Source organism: Oryctolagus cuniculus, chromosome 12 (assembly GCF_051225735.1).
Source record: "Oryctolagus cuniculus isolate XC-2025 breed Fujian yellow rabbit chromosome 12, ASM5122573v1, whole genome shotgun sequence".
Taxonomy (NCBI): domain Eukaryota; kingdom Metazoa; phylum Chordata; class Mammalia; order Lagomorpha; family Leporidae; genus Oryctolagus; species Oryctolagus cuniculus.
The window spans coordinates 51,303,460-51,318,851 of NC_142878.1; the positions used below are offsets into that span (position 1 = coordinate 51,303,460).

The following is a 15,392-nucleotide window of genomic DNA, read 5'->3' on the forward strand; positions in this document are numbered from 1 at the left end:
GGTTACTGGCGTTTGCTTGTATTCTGGAAGAAACAGTTTTCTGCTTTGCTGCCAGTAGCTTAAGCCTTCTGCTTCACAGAGGAGAGTAGTTTTGAAGAGAGGGGAGAGTTTGGGACCTTTTGCTGCAGGGCTGTTTCCCGCGCGCCTGAACCATCAGAGAGTCACTGTGGTTTTCTGCTTGCTCCCATTCTTTCTTAGGAGCACTGTGTAGGTGCATGGAAAAGAAACCCTTGTGCCTGAGGCCGTTAGTATAACTGACTATTCAAGTTTACAGAACTAGAGTCTGCTCCAAGTTAATTCTCCTGCTCTTTGTCGTAGTGTAGCCTAAGACAGATTGTCACAGAGAATCACAGTGGGGTACCATATTGATGGCATCATGCTGTTTGAATCTTGTGGATCAGAAAGTATTAAATGTATTGCATGAATGCCAGAGTGTGAACAGTAAACTCCACTAAAAATAAGAGGGCCACCACTTTAGGGAAGTATTTAGGTATCCAGTGGCCTAAGGCATACTGAGATAGCCCTTCTAAGGGGAAGATAAATCATTGCACCTTCACTTCCTACCACTAAGAGGATGGCAAAGCACTTAGTAGGGGCTCTTTGGAACTTAGATCCAGTGTACAGCTCTATTACACACTAGGGGAGCCTTGGTGAGAAGGAGCCTACTTCAGCTGATTGCTGTTGCTAAAATAAAGTACCTGAGCCTGGGTACTTCAGAAAGGAGAGAGATTTATTTTGTCTCCTGATGTGGAGGCTATGAAGTCCAAGGTCATCGTGCCAGCAAAAGCCTCGAACTGCTTGAACTCACGGTGAAAAGCCAGAAATTCAGATGGGCAGATGTGGAGGAGGCAAATCATGAGGCACAGTCTCACTGAATAATGACCCCCTCACCCAGGAGGAAGCCCATACAAAGGCATCAATCCCTCTTGTTGACCTACCCACTGCCGAAAGGTCCACCCCCCACACTCCCACAATGACAATCAAATTTCAACATGGGCTTCAGAGGGGACAAACCATATCCAGACTACAGCAGAGCCCTCATGAATTGGTGGCGCCGACAATACCCAGCTTGTGATGGTAGCCCTGGTCACATAGTCCCTTTGTGACCCATTGTCTTGAGTTTAGTTTCTCACCATACTGATTTAGCTATTGGTACTACTGAGTAACTACTTTTTGGGTAGTAGAGACTGTTGTGAGTCCTCAAAAATGATACCCATCATGTTAGGAAACTGGCGCAGTTGTAGCCAGGTGGCCGCATGGCTCCACCCTGAGCCAGGCTCCACCCCCATCCTAATGGGATTCACTGCTCCTGCTTCCCTGCCCACCCTCAGGCAAAGTTTTAAAAGGGCCTGTTCCTGCGAGCTCTGAGCTCTCTCGGTCCTTCTCTCCTGCGCTCTCTTGGCCTCTCTTGGCTTCTCTCCTCTTTCTTCTCCCTCCTCTGTCTCTCACTCACAGTCTCCTTCTCTCTTTTTTCCTTCGCCACCCCTTCACTCCGGTCTGTAGGGTGTTCCCCAATAAACCCTTTCCCTTACTCCGGTGTCCGGTGTGCTTTGCGACGGCTAACATTAAGATATAACACATCAGGCAGTAGCAAGTTGACTACATTGACAATCTCCCACTCTATGGATGTAGCAATTCACTGGGATCATTATCTATTTTGGGTGCTTGGCCAACAGCACCGTTCAAGAGGGCCTGAGATACTGTTGTGGGATCCAAATAACATTTTTCTTGAATTAAGCCTGGCATTTCACACACTGGATGAGAATGAGCAAAGCCCACAATCATGAGCTTCACTGGTCTTATCGTTAAGACTCACACCGAGATGGTCCTGGCCTGATAGACTACTGGAGTGATGGATCAGCTTAGAGATCGCACCCTGCATGTTGGAGTGCTGTCCTTCAGGATACACAGTATGCTTTGAACTATAGGCTGCTATTGTAGCCTTGATAGGGAGAGTACACAGCGCTGGGACCAAGGGATGAAACTTGAGTGGTCTTTCTCACCACTGCTGCCAGCAGCTGACTTAGGGAATCTTTAATTCCCATTCTCACATCTTTGCTGGAATTGATTCTTGGGCCAATTGGGTGTTTTCTGTTGAGGATACTGCAGGGTTTCCACTAAAGCTACATCACCCTTCCCACTCTTCCACTCCTGCTTCCTGGGATTACGTATCATATACACTATCTGTACCCTGGTCTTTATCTCAGGGTCTGCTTTCAAGGGGACTAGACTAATCCAGATAGTACCAGGCAAGGCCTTAGCAAACAGAGCTTTAGGATCAGATTCTAGAATACTGGATGACATCAAGAACCCTAATGATGGTGTTAAGATGGTGAGAAGTGGGTTCCCCAAACTTGATCTTAAGACAAGGGTGTGTGTGAAAATGATTTACTAAGATGTTATCCCATGGACAAAAAACTAAGGGAGATAAGAGAGTGGGGCCAGGAGAGGCTGGTGTTGTACAGCAGGTTTAGCAGTTGCCTGAAGCACTGGTATCCCATATCAGAGCACTAGCTGGAGTCCTGGCGGCTCTGCTTCTGATCCAGCTCCCTGCTAACCACATGGGAAGGCAGCCGAAGATGGCCCCCAAGTACTTGGACCTTTTCTACCCATATGGGAAACCCAGGTGGAGTTCCCAGATCTTGGTTTTGGCCTGGCCCAGGCTGACTGTCGTGGCCTTTTGGGGAGTGAACCAGCAGAAGGAAAAATCTCTTTTTCTCTACCACCCTCCCTGCCTTTCTCTAACTCTACCTTTCAAATAAGTAAAAAAAATCTTAAAAAAGAAAGTGGGGCCAGGAAAATAAGGAGGCCAAGCAAGAGAGTCATACCAAGCAGGATATGCGAGGAGTGGGGATAGCATGACTATGATGCCTGCCAGTTGGGAAATCAAGACCCTGTCTCTTCTTCCTCCTCCTCCTCAGGATGCAAGATTTTTTTTTTTTTTTTTGTATATTTTTCTTGGAACAAGCCCTGTAGTGCAACCTACTGCAGTGGGTCCAAGGAAACCTCTTTGTGGGCAGCCAAAGGAGTCTGAGTCCCATGAATCTTCTCCCTCTTCTGCCTGTGAGTTCAGCCTGCACTAAGCGAGGCTTGCTGGGGCTGCTTGAGTGCTCTTCAGAACAGCTGGAGATTTATATAGCCCCAGAAACAGTTTCAGCCTATAAATAGTGTGTGAACTAGGAGCTCAGAAAAAATGTGGACTGAATGAAGATTTTGCTAATGCTCATATGTTTCCAGCTGTAGTGGAATCAATATATGCTTGATGGGCAGGGTGATGCTGGTAAATGTTACTCGTCTGAGGATCAAAGGTGCTTAGAGAAGGAACTGGGGATGTTTAGCAGGGAGGCGAGCAGAACAAAGTGGGATGGGTGTGGATAACAGAGCTGTGTTACCATTTCAAGGGCTATCATGGGAAAGAGAGAATTAGCATTAGCCATGCTCCTGGACAGCTGTGAGACCATTGGGAAAGAGCTACAGGGAGACATTTCACAACTCTGTTTAAAAAATAATTTCAAGTATCCAGAGCTATCTATAGATGAAACATACTGGCAGAAAAACAGTGAGTTCCCAACACTAGAGTTATTCTGATAGAGAATGGAAGAGCCCCTTTGCAGGGGTATTGTGGAAAGAATTCCAACATCACGTGGGAATTAAAATGTGAAGTTTCTTATGTTCGACAGATAAAAGTCAACTTCACAAAAACCAAGAAAACTTTCAAGGGTTGGGGCTAGGGGAAAAGCTAGATAATTAAGTGCTTTGGGATGAGAGCAGACTGATCACTGCTTCCAAGTCAAGTCATATTAGAAGAATATTTCTTTTTAAAAAAGATTTCTTATATTTCTTTTTAAAAAAGATTTATTTTATTTTATTTGAAAGGTGGAGTTATAGAGACAGAGAGGGAGAGGGAGAGAGGGAGAGAGGGAGAGAGGGAGAGAGGGAGAGAGAGAGAGAGAGAGAGAGAGAGAAAGATCTTCCATCCCTTCCCAAATGGTCACAACAGCTGGGGCTGGTCCAGAATGAAGCCAGGAGCCAGGAGCCAGGAGCTTCATCCTGGTCTCCCACACTGGGGCAGAAGCCCAAGTACTTGAGTCATCTTCTGCTTTCTCAGGTGCATTACAGGGAGCTGGATGGGAAGTGGAGCAGCTGGGGCTCGAACTGGCACCCATATGCGATGCTGGCATTGCAGGCAGCAGCTTATGCCTCAGTGCTGGCCCCAAACTCAAATTTCTAACTAGTCTTATTTATGATATTCTGTTTTGCTGAAAACAGATAGTTTGTGCTTTAGTTGAGTTTAAGAGCAATGACAATTCACTTAATGAGTCTTCTGGGAACAAACTGATCTTTGCATCAAACTGGTTAAAGTAGAAAGGAAAATATTTACAACACTGAGATATTCCCTTTAAAGCTTAACAGCATACATCAGTGTGTAAACACCCTTGTATGCACGTGCCATTGTGCAGACCCAAGATGTGTCTAGCTGCGGTCCATGTCTCTGAGCCCAAATGAAGATCGGCTGAGATTTAGAAAATGTGAGATGTCAGAAAAGATATATGAGTACTGCTGTAGTCTGCGGGGTAGAAAGTCAAGAGCGAGCTGTGAGCTGGCTTGTAATCTTTAAATATAGGGTTACAAAGGCACTCGGGTCCCCTTCAGACATAGTTTCCATGATCTTCCTTCTCTGTTGTGTGAACAGAGTTCCAATTCTGCTTCTTAAAGTTTAACTGATTTATCTTTCTTTTATTTGAAAGAGAAAAAGAAGGAGAGAGGGAGGAAGGGAGGGAGGGAGGGAGGGGGAGAGAGGGGGGGATCTCCCATCCACTTGTTCACTCCCCAAATACCCCCAACAGCCAAAAGCCAGGAGTTAGGAACTCAGCTTGGGTCCCCCACATGGGTGGCAGGGACCCCAGTACTTGAGCTGTTATCTGCTGCCTCTCAGGATGAACATCAGCAGGAAACTGAATGGGAAGTAATGGAACAGGGACTCAAACTAGGCATTCTGATATGGATTGTGGATGTACCAATGGGCTACTTAGCTGCTGGGCCAAATGCCTGCACCTGAGCTTCAGTTCTTGCCCATGGAATAGCTTTGTGTCCTCAGAACACTTTACTTAAATTGGTCTAAGTCTTGACTTCCTCGTCTGTAGAATTAGAGGTTAAAACTTAAATCAGGCTTTTGGAGATGTTTAGGAGACAGTCCACATGAAAGCATTTAGTAGCTTGCCCTTAAAACCATTTGCCTTCTCTTCCTTCCCAATCTGCACTGGCCTAATCTCAGCTTCTTCCTTTTCCCTAGACTCCCAGCACACATGTTATTTCCTGGCAAAGCTGACAGTGTTTTGGCTGGTGTTAATCACAGTTTCAGACCACAAACCCTTTTTCTGATGTCCTTTATTATTTCTGGCCGTGCAGATTTGGAACTCAAGTGGGTATTTGCGGCATAGGCTCATCCTTAACAAAGGCGTGCAGCACAGTGGGTCCTCCAGGGAGAAGAGACCCCTGCTCGGAGCCTACGCTCCTCAGAGGTGGGGGGAAAAACCGGCCACCACGATGTTCTCGCCAGAGATGTAGCTGGCGTCAGGAGAGCACAGGAAGGACACGAGCCCTGCGCAGTCCTCAGGCTGCCCCTTTCTGCGGGGAAAGACCAGGTGGGGTTGAGACCCTTGACACCTTTCTCATGAGCCCTGGGCTCCCCTGGGACACTGTGGAGTCAATCCAGTGGAGGTGGATCCCTGCAGGGGTCAGCTCAGGGCCTGTGCAGATCATCAGATCCCCAAATGGGGATGGGTAGTGGCCTTCGAGGGAGGCTGTGTGGTCTTTTATCCCTCGGGAAGGCTCTGAGGCTGGGGGAACCCAGATCCACAGGGCACACTGTTTCACCACAACCTACCTGTGTACTCCATAGAGCTCCGTCAAGTAGTCCACAAAGGTTGGGTACGTACTGAGCTAAAGGAAAGGTCAAAATGTTAGTGCTACTCACACAAATGAGCTCGCATGGGGGCTGCCTCACGCAGGCCTGTGTCTTTGTGGAGGGGCTGCTGAAGGCACTCCAGGCTGGCCCTTGACAGGGCACTGATGCTGATTCTACGGCTAATCCCAAAGGCTGTGGACCACGACAACATGGCCAGTGATCACAGGACCCAGGCTGAGAGCCCAGGGTGCCAGGACATGGCCTGCAAGGAGAAGGCACGCTGGTGCTCATGGGGTGGGAACACGAGCTGCCTGTGGTCCTCACCACTTGACTGAAGGGTGTCTTGATGATTCCTGGTACTAGGCAGTTCACCCGGATGTTTTTTGGTGCTAACTCCACGGCCAGGGTTTTGGTAAGGCCCAGCAAGGCTGTTTTACTGACATTGTAGGCCCCCAGCCTCTGTGGACAGAAAGAGAAAGAGATAAATAGATCCAATTGAGAACAAGGGAGAGTTAATTGGATTTCTGTGTTCTGCCCATGGAATCCATGCCAGAATACATCTCTGGAGGCCGTGCTCAGTAAAGGTGGCCAACGGCTCCCAGGAAGTGCATTCGTGTAAAATGTAAGATCTGTGACACAATGATCACTTCACTTCTGCACATTGAGTAGTACTGAGGGAGCAATTATCAAGCCTTGTATATTTCCACGAATCCACCCAGTTTGCTAAGTGAAATGGGAAAGGACTTCCTCTTACCACCGTGGAGCGACAGCCAGACTTACAGCAAGTGAGACGTAGGCAGAAATTGAGGAGACCAGGACCACGGAGCCTTGCCTGGGAAGATAAACATGGGGCGGTGTGTGAGCTGTGGACAGGTGTGTGTGTGGCTGAGAATGGAGGCTGCTGGACGAGGGCAGAGGAGGTGTGCATGAGAGAGCAATGCATAGGCCTAGAGGAGGTGCTTATCTCCAGTTGCTTTTACGTCTTTGGTTATGTTTCCCAAATTATGTTGCCGAAGAAGCCATCTGTGTTTGGATTTTTTGGTAGGAAAAATTTGAGTATAGCTTACAGTTATTTAGTGGTTATAGAACTGGTCAGGTTTTCTGTCTCCTCTTGGGTCAGTTTTGGTAAGGTATATAATTTTTAGAAATTTGTCCATTTCATTAAAGTTTCGGTTTTCTGTTCAGCATAGGCTATTGCTTTGGCGTCACTATTCTGTTAGTGCCTTTTTTATTGCCTTCAGGATCTCCAGTAATGTCTTTTGTTTTCATTGCTGATACTGGTTGTTTGTGCCTTCATTCTTAAAAATTTTTTTATTATTATTTTTTGAGATGACATTTTTAGTTTACATTGTAATTGAAGACTTACTGGCGCCACTAAATAGAGTTCAACAAGTAAAATGTGAAAAAGACCGTTGTCCAGTGTGTGCCTCACTCTATTCTTGACTGGGCCCACCAGAATTTTGTCCATAGCATTTGTTCTTTTGGAAATGTATATAATTTTGTTTTTCTTGATTCCTCCATTGTGTTGTGTTTCTTTTTTCCATCAGTTCCTGCTCTGAATGAGTTCCTTTCTTCTGTTTTCTGTGCACTTGTTTTCTTCCTGCACACGCTAGTTTTGGGTTTATGTGAGCTAGACAACACTCCAGTAAGCACTACTGTTTCTAAGCTGGAAAGGTGCACTTTTACTTTACGTCTATAAGCAGGAATTTAAATCAAGTCCTTGAAATGCAGCCATTGAGCTGAGCACATTTTGTAGTGTGTGCTTCAAACTTCTGGATTTGGAATCTGTCCTAGAACCATGAATTTCCTAAAACGATTCCTTCCTAGAACTATAAATTCAGGAACCAGAGATAGAAAACTTGTTAGAACATGTCAGTGTTGTCTGATAAGATTTAAAAATTTTAATTGGTTAAAAATTCTAGTTTGAAAGTCTTTATAGTTTAACTGTGATTATTGATATGCTAGGATAAATATGTCTAATTTTATGCTTTATAAATTTCATCAGTTCTTTGTTTTTGTTTCCTGTCCTGTCTTACTTTCCTTTGGACTATTTTTTTTGCTATTGTCATTTCTACTTCTGCCTTTATTAGTTTGAAGATACACTGTGTGTACTTTGTTCCCACTGTCATAGGTGCTACCTAGAGAGTAAAACAGGCCTGCATGGCTTATTAAAGTTTAAATTGTTGTACTTACCTCTTTCAAAAAACAAGATAATATTACAACACCTTAAATCCTCTTCTATCTTCTTGAATAGAATTTACTGCATATTTTTATGTTTTAACTCCATAAGATATCACAACTGCTGTTTATAATCAGTAGTTAAATTTGCTCACAGGTTAGAGATAGTCCATGTTTTTCACTCTGCCTTTTACCTTAGGTTTTCCTCATTGGATTGCTTTTTCCTTCTGCCTGAAGTACACCCTTTAGAGTTTCCTTTAGTCAAAGCCTTCTGGTAACAAACTCTATTTTTGTTTTTCTGAAAATGTCATAACTTCTTCTTAATTTTTGAAAGACATATGTGGTAGCTATAGCTGCTGGTAGGTTGATGGGTATTTTCTTTCAGCATATGCGAAGCTCCATTTAATTGGGTCTTGAAAGATCACTTCAGCAATTAGATAAGAACAACTGGAAACCATTTAAGTGGAGCTTCCTTTATGAACTCCCACCTTATTCACAAGGTAGGAGAAAGTGATCTTTTACTTGCTCAGATCCTGTAATGAGTATCCTGTTAGTAATAATATTAATATCAATATGAAAACCAAGTTAATTACTATTAAATTATATTTTTATTACTTCTATGATACTCCATACTCTTCATAGTACTTATTTTCAAATGTTTAGTATTTACTATAGTAAATGTGTATATATATATACATATATATATATATATATAGATGCTATCTCCACTGTGTGCACCTTGCTTAGTAACTGACATTTTATCATGCCAATTAATGCTTACAAAGTTCTACTGAGTGTATAGTATTCCTGCTCACAAGGTAAGGACACGAAGGCCCAGAGAGTACAACGTCTGAGATTGTGTAGCTAGCTGTAGAGCAGGGATGGAGAGGGGGGTCTTTCTGATACCAAAGTCCAGGCTGTCCTCATTACACTAGTAGTTTATAGTCAGTTTTGTGAAGCCAGATTCTGCAGAGATAGGTAGGACCAAAAAACAGGGGGTAAGGCAAGGAAAAAACAGTTGGGGAGCAGATTTCATGCTGGCTAACTCTGCTTTTTCCTGTTTGCTCTTTTGGGCTCCTGTGAAAGGGTATTCTTGATTGAAAAGGAATACTCATTGCTGCTGTGGAAAGCCCATCGTGTTGGGTTGAACCACACTCCCTACCACTATTTGGCCATTTTATGATCTCCAAAAGTTGAACTTTTGAAAACATGGTTCAATCCAGTACCACAGTACTCCTGTGTTAGGACTGGGAGGAGCCCTGGGAGGAGCCTTAGTGGTCATCAGAAGTCAGAAGCAGCCAGCGCCGTGGCTCACTAGGCTAATCCTCTGCCTGTGGCGCTGGCACCCCGGGTTCTAGTCCTGGTTGGGGTGCCGGTTCTGTCCCGGTTGCTCCTCTTTCAGTCCAGCTCTCTGCTGTGGCCCAGGAGTGCAGTAGAGGATGGCCCAAGTGCTTGGGCCCTGCACCCGCATGGGAGATCAAAAGGAAGCACCTGGCTCCTGGCTTTGGATTGGCGCAGCACCGGCTGTAGCGGCCATTTTGGGGGGTGAACCAACAGAAGGAAGACCTTTCTCTCTGTCTCTCTCTCTCACTGTCTAACTGTGCCTGTCAGGGAAAAAAAAAAAAAAAAAAAGAAGTCAGAAGCATTAACAGTCACCCAGGCCCAGGAAACTGCCCAGCCCACACTGGATTCTCAGGCTGGGCTGACACAGTTCAGCAGCTGCTGCCGGATGCCAAAATAAGAGGAAGCAGTCCAGGTGGACGTGGGTCTTAAGCCACGTCTGCAAAGCACTTTTCCAGAGTTTGAGAAGACCTCCCCCGGCCATTTTAAGGAGGTAGTATGGGTGCTGCTGGTGGAGATAATGGGTGCTCTGACCTTCAGAGGAAGCATAGTGAGGCAGGGAGAGGCCTGGGGGCTGGGGTGTGTCCAGAGAGGGCTGTTTCGGAACAAGAATGAGTCTGGTCTCACTCTACTAGTGCCGTGCTCCCTGTTGGATGCTAGGAAAACTCCCTCCCAGTCTGCTCCCCATCCTCACCCCCTTTTCTCCATGTGGGGCAGCAGCTGGCTCAGCAGCAGGGCTGGGGCCTTCACATTGATGTTCAGGATCTGAAAGCAAAGCAAATGAGGGGTGGGACAAGGGAGACAGAGTCAGTCCCACCTTCTCTAGGTAGCCGGAGGGACGCTGTGTCAGAAGGTGGGCACGATGGCCTCTGACAAGGGGAGTGGGCAAGTGCTGGCCTTCCTGGCGTGCGTGGACGTGGTGAGTGGCATCCTGAAAACGCAGGAGCAAAGGGGTCAGGCTGAGGACTCTGCACACAGGAGCCCCAGGGCCTGCAGCTCGTCTCCCCGAGGCTCCAAGGGCACCAGGCTGAGGACAGGGTCCTTCTGGGGCCTCGCAGGCCTTGGCTAGCTGGGTCCAGTGAAAGTCATTACTGTGAGTTGAGTTGCATGGTACAACATAGATAGATACAACATAGACAGACAGACAGACACACAAGGAACGTGCAGCATGAAAGTGAAGGTGGAGACTGAGGTGATGCTGTACAAGTCCAAGAACTCGAGTGTGGCCAGCAACGCCCCAGGAGTGGGGTGAGGCTAGAGCAGATTCTCTCCCTTGGCTCTCAGAAGGAGCCAGCACTGTCCACACCTTTCAGACTTCCAGCCTCTAGAAGTGCTGGACAGTACATTTCTGTTACGCAGGCCACTCACTTATGGTGCTATGTTACGGACACAAATACAGAGGATTTCAGGGTTACAACCTGCCGGTGTCGGGGATGAAGCTTCCCCGGGCAAGGAGGGAGTCTTTCCCTTCTCTGGCCCACGTTCTTGGTGACTGTTTGGTCTTCTGTCAGATGCTCCTGGCAGATGGGGAGCTCCTGAACAGTGGGGACCAGAACTTTAACTCAGCCGTCCTCCCCGCTACGCCACAGATGGGGAGACTGAGGCTCAGGGAGTGCAGGCACTGGGCTCGCTTGTGCCAGTGGGTCTGTGACAGAGGGTGGAATGTGGGCACTGGGGACCAGCTCAGGGTGTGTGAGCCGAGGTGGAGAGAGGGTTACTGAGCGGTGAGGGTTACCCAGAGTAAGGATGAGGTCTGACCCTCCCCTCGCCCACTGCCCCAGACCTCACCTTGTCCCAGACCTGCTCACTGCTCCCCAAGGTGCTTCCCACCAAGGGATTGACTCCTGCTGTGCACACCAGGAAGTCCACACCCCCACAGTGTTCCAGGGCCTGTGGGTGAGAAGGGGACATTGGGGACCAGGGTCAGGGAGTGAAGGGAGGACTGCGCTCAGTGGGAGGTGAGTCCTGGGTGATGTCCCTGGGGCTGTGCCCGGGCCAATTCCAGAGCCTCGGCAGGGAGTAACCTCAGTGGGGATGGGGACCCATCTCCCCCATGAGACGCAACACTTCTCTGTCCAGCAGACCTGTGAAGCTGTGTAGGTGGGGGGTAGACACTCATCTCTTCTCTCTTGGGGCCAGGAACTGAGATTCTAGACCAAAAAAGGGATGAAATTCCACCACAGAAACCCTTCTCTTTCCTCCTACTCCCAGGCACTCTTGGCTACCAGTCTCCCCTGAACCATCTCACGAAATTTCATTGTCCCCTCTCCATTGTGTTGAAGACTCTTGCTCTGATGATGAAGCCAGGACTCCCTTCTCTGCTGCGTCTCCCTCCACCTCAGATCCCGTGTCACAGGTCTTCCAGGAGGGCCCGGCTGGTGCTCCAGGTGTAGCTCTTGGTTGCAGACTCTTCCCTGCCCACCAACACACTCCCTACCCCAGAGTCTCCCGAATCCTGAACCCCATGCCTGTCCTTCCTCCCTCCCTTTCTCTGTTCGGGTCTGTTCAGGGGAGACTGTGGGCCTGCTGAGTTGGCTTGAATCATGTGATGACTGGTGCCTTTAGCCCTTTCCCCAGCGTGCTTCATAGCGGGAGGATCTTTGCATCCTAGGTTACCTCCTGCTTTGCCCCTCACCCTGGCCACCAGCCTCTCCCGGTCCTCGGCCTTCCCCACATGGCACACGGTGCCCGTCACACTCAGTCCCTCGCCCTGCAGCGCAGCCACTGCCCGGTCCACGTTCTGCTGCTTCCGGCTGCTGATGACCACGTGGGCCCCATCCTGGGCCAGACGCCGGGCGATGGCCAAGCCGATCCTGTGGGCAGAAAAGTACAGGATGTGACCATTCTGCCTTGGGCTGAGCCCTTTCCTTCTCACTGTGTTTCTCACCCTGAGGCCACAGATGAATTCTCTCCACCAACCCAGGGCAGCTAACCTGAAGCCCTACTGTGGATGGTCAGAGGGCCAGGAGAAGCAGAGAGTGAATGCATCAAGCAGAGTGTGCTCTTCCTTTGTGCCCTGCCACATCATACTGGCCTTGCCCTCTTGGGACTATTCCCACTTCAGTGCAGTCTCAGTCCCCCAAGGCTTTGATTTGCTCTGCAGATGCAACTGGAGAGCTCCTTGCCTCCAGCCTGAGGAGTAGCTGAGATTCAGGTGTGCAGCCTGCAAGTGTGGGCCGTTAACCCAGGTCAGACAGCTCTGGATCAGTGGCGGAAGGGAGCAGGGGATGAATTTCCTCTGTGTTCCCTGCCGGGTGTGGCTCAGATGCATTTCCTGTTTCTTGGGACACCTGTGGAACCCATCACCCACTGACCTGTGTGCGCCGACTTGGTCACACACACTGCTGGCTGCTTCTCCTTTCCTAAGCTTCCTCTCACATTCCCTAAAACTGCTCTCACGTAGGAGGTAAGCTTTGCTTTGTGAGGATGAGGCTAAGACAGTATCAACAAAATGCAGATGCCCCAGATCTGGAATTCCCAAGGGTTGCTCTCACCCATTTGTGGAGCCTGTGATCACAGCGACTTTGCCGGCAAATTTGACGTCAGTGCTGGTCCCACTGCTGATGCTTCTTGTGGAGAGCAGAGCCACAGAGGGCAGGAGGCCCCTCCAGCCCTGGGTCAGGGGCCTGAACATAGGGCTTCCGTTGGGTCTTCCTCCCGGTGAACTTGGTCCAGAGAGGCAAGAGCTCTCGGGAGGCACTCAGAGTTCCTTCCAGCACGCAGTTCCTGTAAGTAGGCTGTAGTGCCCCTTTTTGAGCTGTGGTGGGCTGGTCTGGGACTCCCTCCTTGAAGCTCAGCCTAGTACCTTCTTCTCCGGCTGTCATGAACACGGATGTCCTCTATGGAATCACTTCTTTAAACTCACTGGAGTGGTTTTGTTATCTGAAATCAAACCCCAATGTATACACATATGAGCAAATATTTAGTCATTGAGCTATCCTGCCCTGGGATAATGAGCACCTGCTTTATGGGTTTGATGTGAAAGGACCAAGTAAATGATGATGTAAAAGGGCTTTGTAAACCGCAAAGTGCCTAAAATACAAGTCATTCTAAGGTGGGTCTTATGTTTTATGCCCGTGGGTCTCTGGCCTCACTGCAGATACACCTTGCTCCTCACTTGCTATGTTCTATTCTGGCTGCTTTCCCCCCCGAGCCCCTTCTAGACTTTATCTTCATTTTCAGTGCATGAGAGGAGTCCTTTCTGATCCCTAAAGTTCATTTATTGCCACCACCATGGGACCCAGTGGCCTCTGCCTACTGCTCTGCTGACTTCTATATCCTTAGCCCTAAGTGATCCTTCAGTGTTCATGGCTTCTAGCTGGGTGCTCAGCACCTAGCTCAGTAGGTGTTGTGGAATGAATGGCCCAGTGAAGGAGTGACAGTTTGGCTGCAGGGAGATAATGGTTTCTTAGGAGTCTCATTGGACTCATGGGTCCACTTCTTACACAGTGTGTCAGACCTTTCCCCCAGGCTGTCAGTTGTGTTAATTCAGCTCTGGTCTCAAAGCATGCGTTGTGGAATAGCCATTCCTGACTTGTAAGTGCCCAGGCTTTGGGTAGTATGGGCTCTGTGTACATTGTAAACTTGTGCTTTTCTTTTTTTTTTTTCTTTTTTTTTTTTTTTTTGACAGGCAGAGTGGCCGCCGCAGCCGGCGCACCGCGCTGATCCGAAGCCAGGAGCCAGGTGCTTCTCCTGGTCTCCCATGGGGTACAGGGCCCAAGGACTTGGGCCATCCTCCACTGCACTCCCTGGCCACAGCAGAGAGCTGGCCTGGAAGAGGGGCAACCGGGACAGAATCCAGCGCCCCGACCTGGGACTAGAACCTGGTGTGCCGGCGCCGCAAGGCGGAGGATTAGCCTAGTGAGCCACAGCGCCGGCCTAACTTGTGCTTTTCTGATATTTGGAATAGTGACCCTGTACTCTAATCTCCATAATTTATAGATATGAACTTATCCTATTTACGTAAAACCAATTGCCATATTCAAACACTTCAACTGTAATAAATCGTAGGCAAATATCAAGGCAGGTAAATATTTGCGAAATAAATTTTAAATAAAAATTCATAATATTTTCTTCTAAGAAATTAATTCCCCATAATTCCTAATAATTATGGTTCCTTATCTCCATTGTAATCAAAGATATACAGTAGGAGTATGGGATTTCCTTCTCCTACTTGTGCTTTCTCAGTGAAGGCTATTCTTGGGATAAGCAAAAGCTAAGCATCTCTCTCCTCCTCCCCCATCTATCTTACTCCAACCGCATCTTTATTTTGGAAGAAGATATAAAACCTAGGATTGCATTTGATTATTCATTCACTCAATGCACATTTATTGAGCACTAACTATGGTGCTCAGAATACATAGATGACTATATTATAAATTTGATACTCAAGGGATTCACAATTTGAGCTGGTCTTCAGAAAAATAAGTGATTGTAATACATTCGGGCAGGAATAAAATATTATCAACACCATTTTATGGGAACACAGGGGAGGCAAAGGCACCAAGCCTAACTTTAGGGTAGAGATGATTACATATAATATCCTGGGGAAGATAGAACCCAAGTTGACTCTGAAAAAGGGGCTTCTAATATTGTGGGGTTTTTTTAGAGCATCCTTTCAAAAATAGGATGCATGATTATTGTAGTCATTTTTATTATATTTTGAAAAATTTATACCAAAGTTTAGGAAGAAGTTGCAGAAAATTTTGAAATGGACTTGACTTTGGAATGGACTGGGTGTCTTCAGCAGAAAAATGGGCTTCATCAAACCGATTCTTCTGGTGACCTGGTTCTGCGATCTCTGCACTTTTCACTGTCTTTGAGCCGTCTTGCTCCGTGAGTTTTAGATAACTAGTAGCAGTGCAAATGGAACCCGCATGATGGAATATTACTGACTTTAAAAGATGAGGGAGAGAGAGACCAGAAGGAACACACACACACACACACACACACACCATTTCTCCTA

General features: G+C 47.5%; 1 protein-coding gene across 2 annotated transcripts; it reads right to left on the reverse strand.

The window, feature by feature from the left end:
- Positions 1 to 5,372: 5,372 nt before the first annotated feature.
- LOC100347679 (dehydrogenase/reductase member 2-like) lies at positions 5,373 to 13,279 on the reverse strand. 2 transcript variants are annotated; one of them, XM_089309193.1, is made up of 8 exons: positions 12,922 to 13,279; positions 12,063 to 12,240; positions 11,216 to 11,317; positions 10,122 to 10,192; positions 6,689 to 6,740; positions 6,233 to 6,367; positions 5,888 to 5,943; positions 5,373 to 5,628 (listed from the first exon to the last, which is right to left on the reverse strand). In XM_089309193.1, the coding sequence occupies exons 1-8, from the start codon at positions 13,059 to 13,061 to the stop codon at positions 5,517 to 5,519; spliced, it is 846 nt and encodes a 281-aa protein (XP_089165319.1). In that variant the 5' UTR covers positions 13,062 to 13,279; the 3' UTR covers positions 5,373 to 5,516.
- Between the last annotated feature and the right edge of the window lie 2,113 nt (positions 13,280 to 15,392).

Excerpts from the sequence above, each read along its gene's own strand:
- LOC100347679 (XM_089309193.1), bottom strand. The coding sequence starts at position 13,061 with ATGTTCAGGCCCCTGACCCAGGGCTGGAGGGGCCTCCTGCCCTCTGTG. Across the intron at positions 10,193-11,215 it reads GTGAGCAGGTCTGGGACAAG|ATCCTGAACATCAATGTGAA; the intron begins GTGAGGTCTGGG and ends CTTTGCTTTCAG. Across the intron at positions 5,629-5,887 it reads GAGCTCTATGGAGTACACAG|AAAGGGGCAGCCTGAGGACT; the intron begins GTAGGTTGTGGT and ends CTTTCCCCGCAG.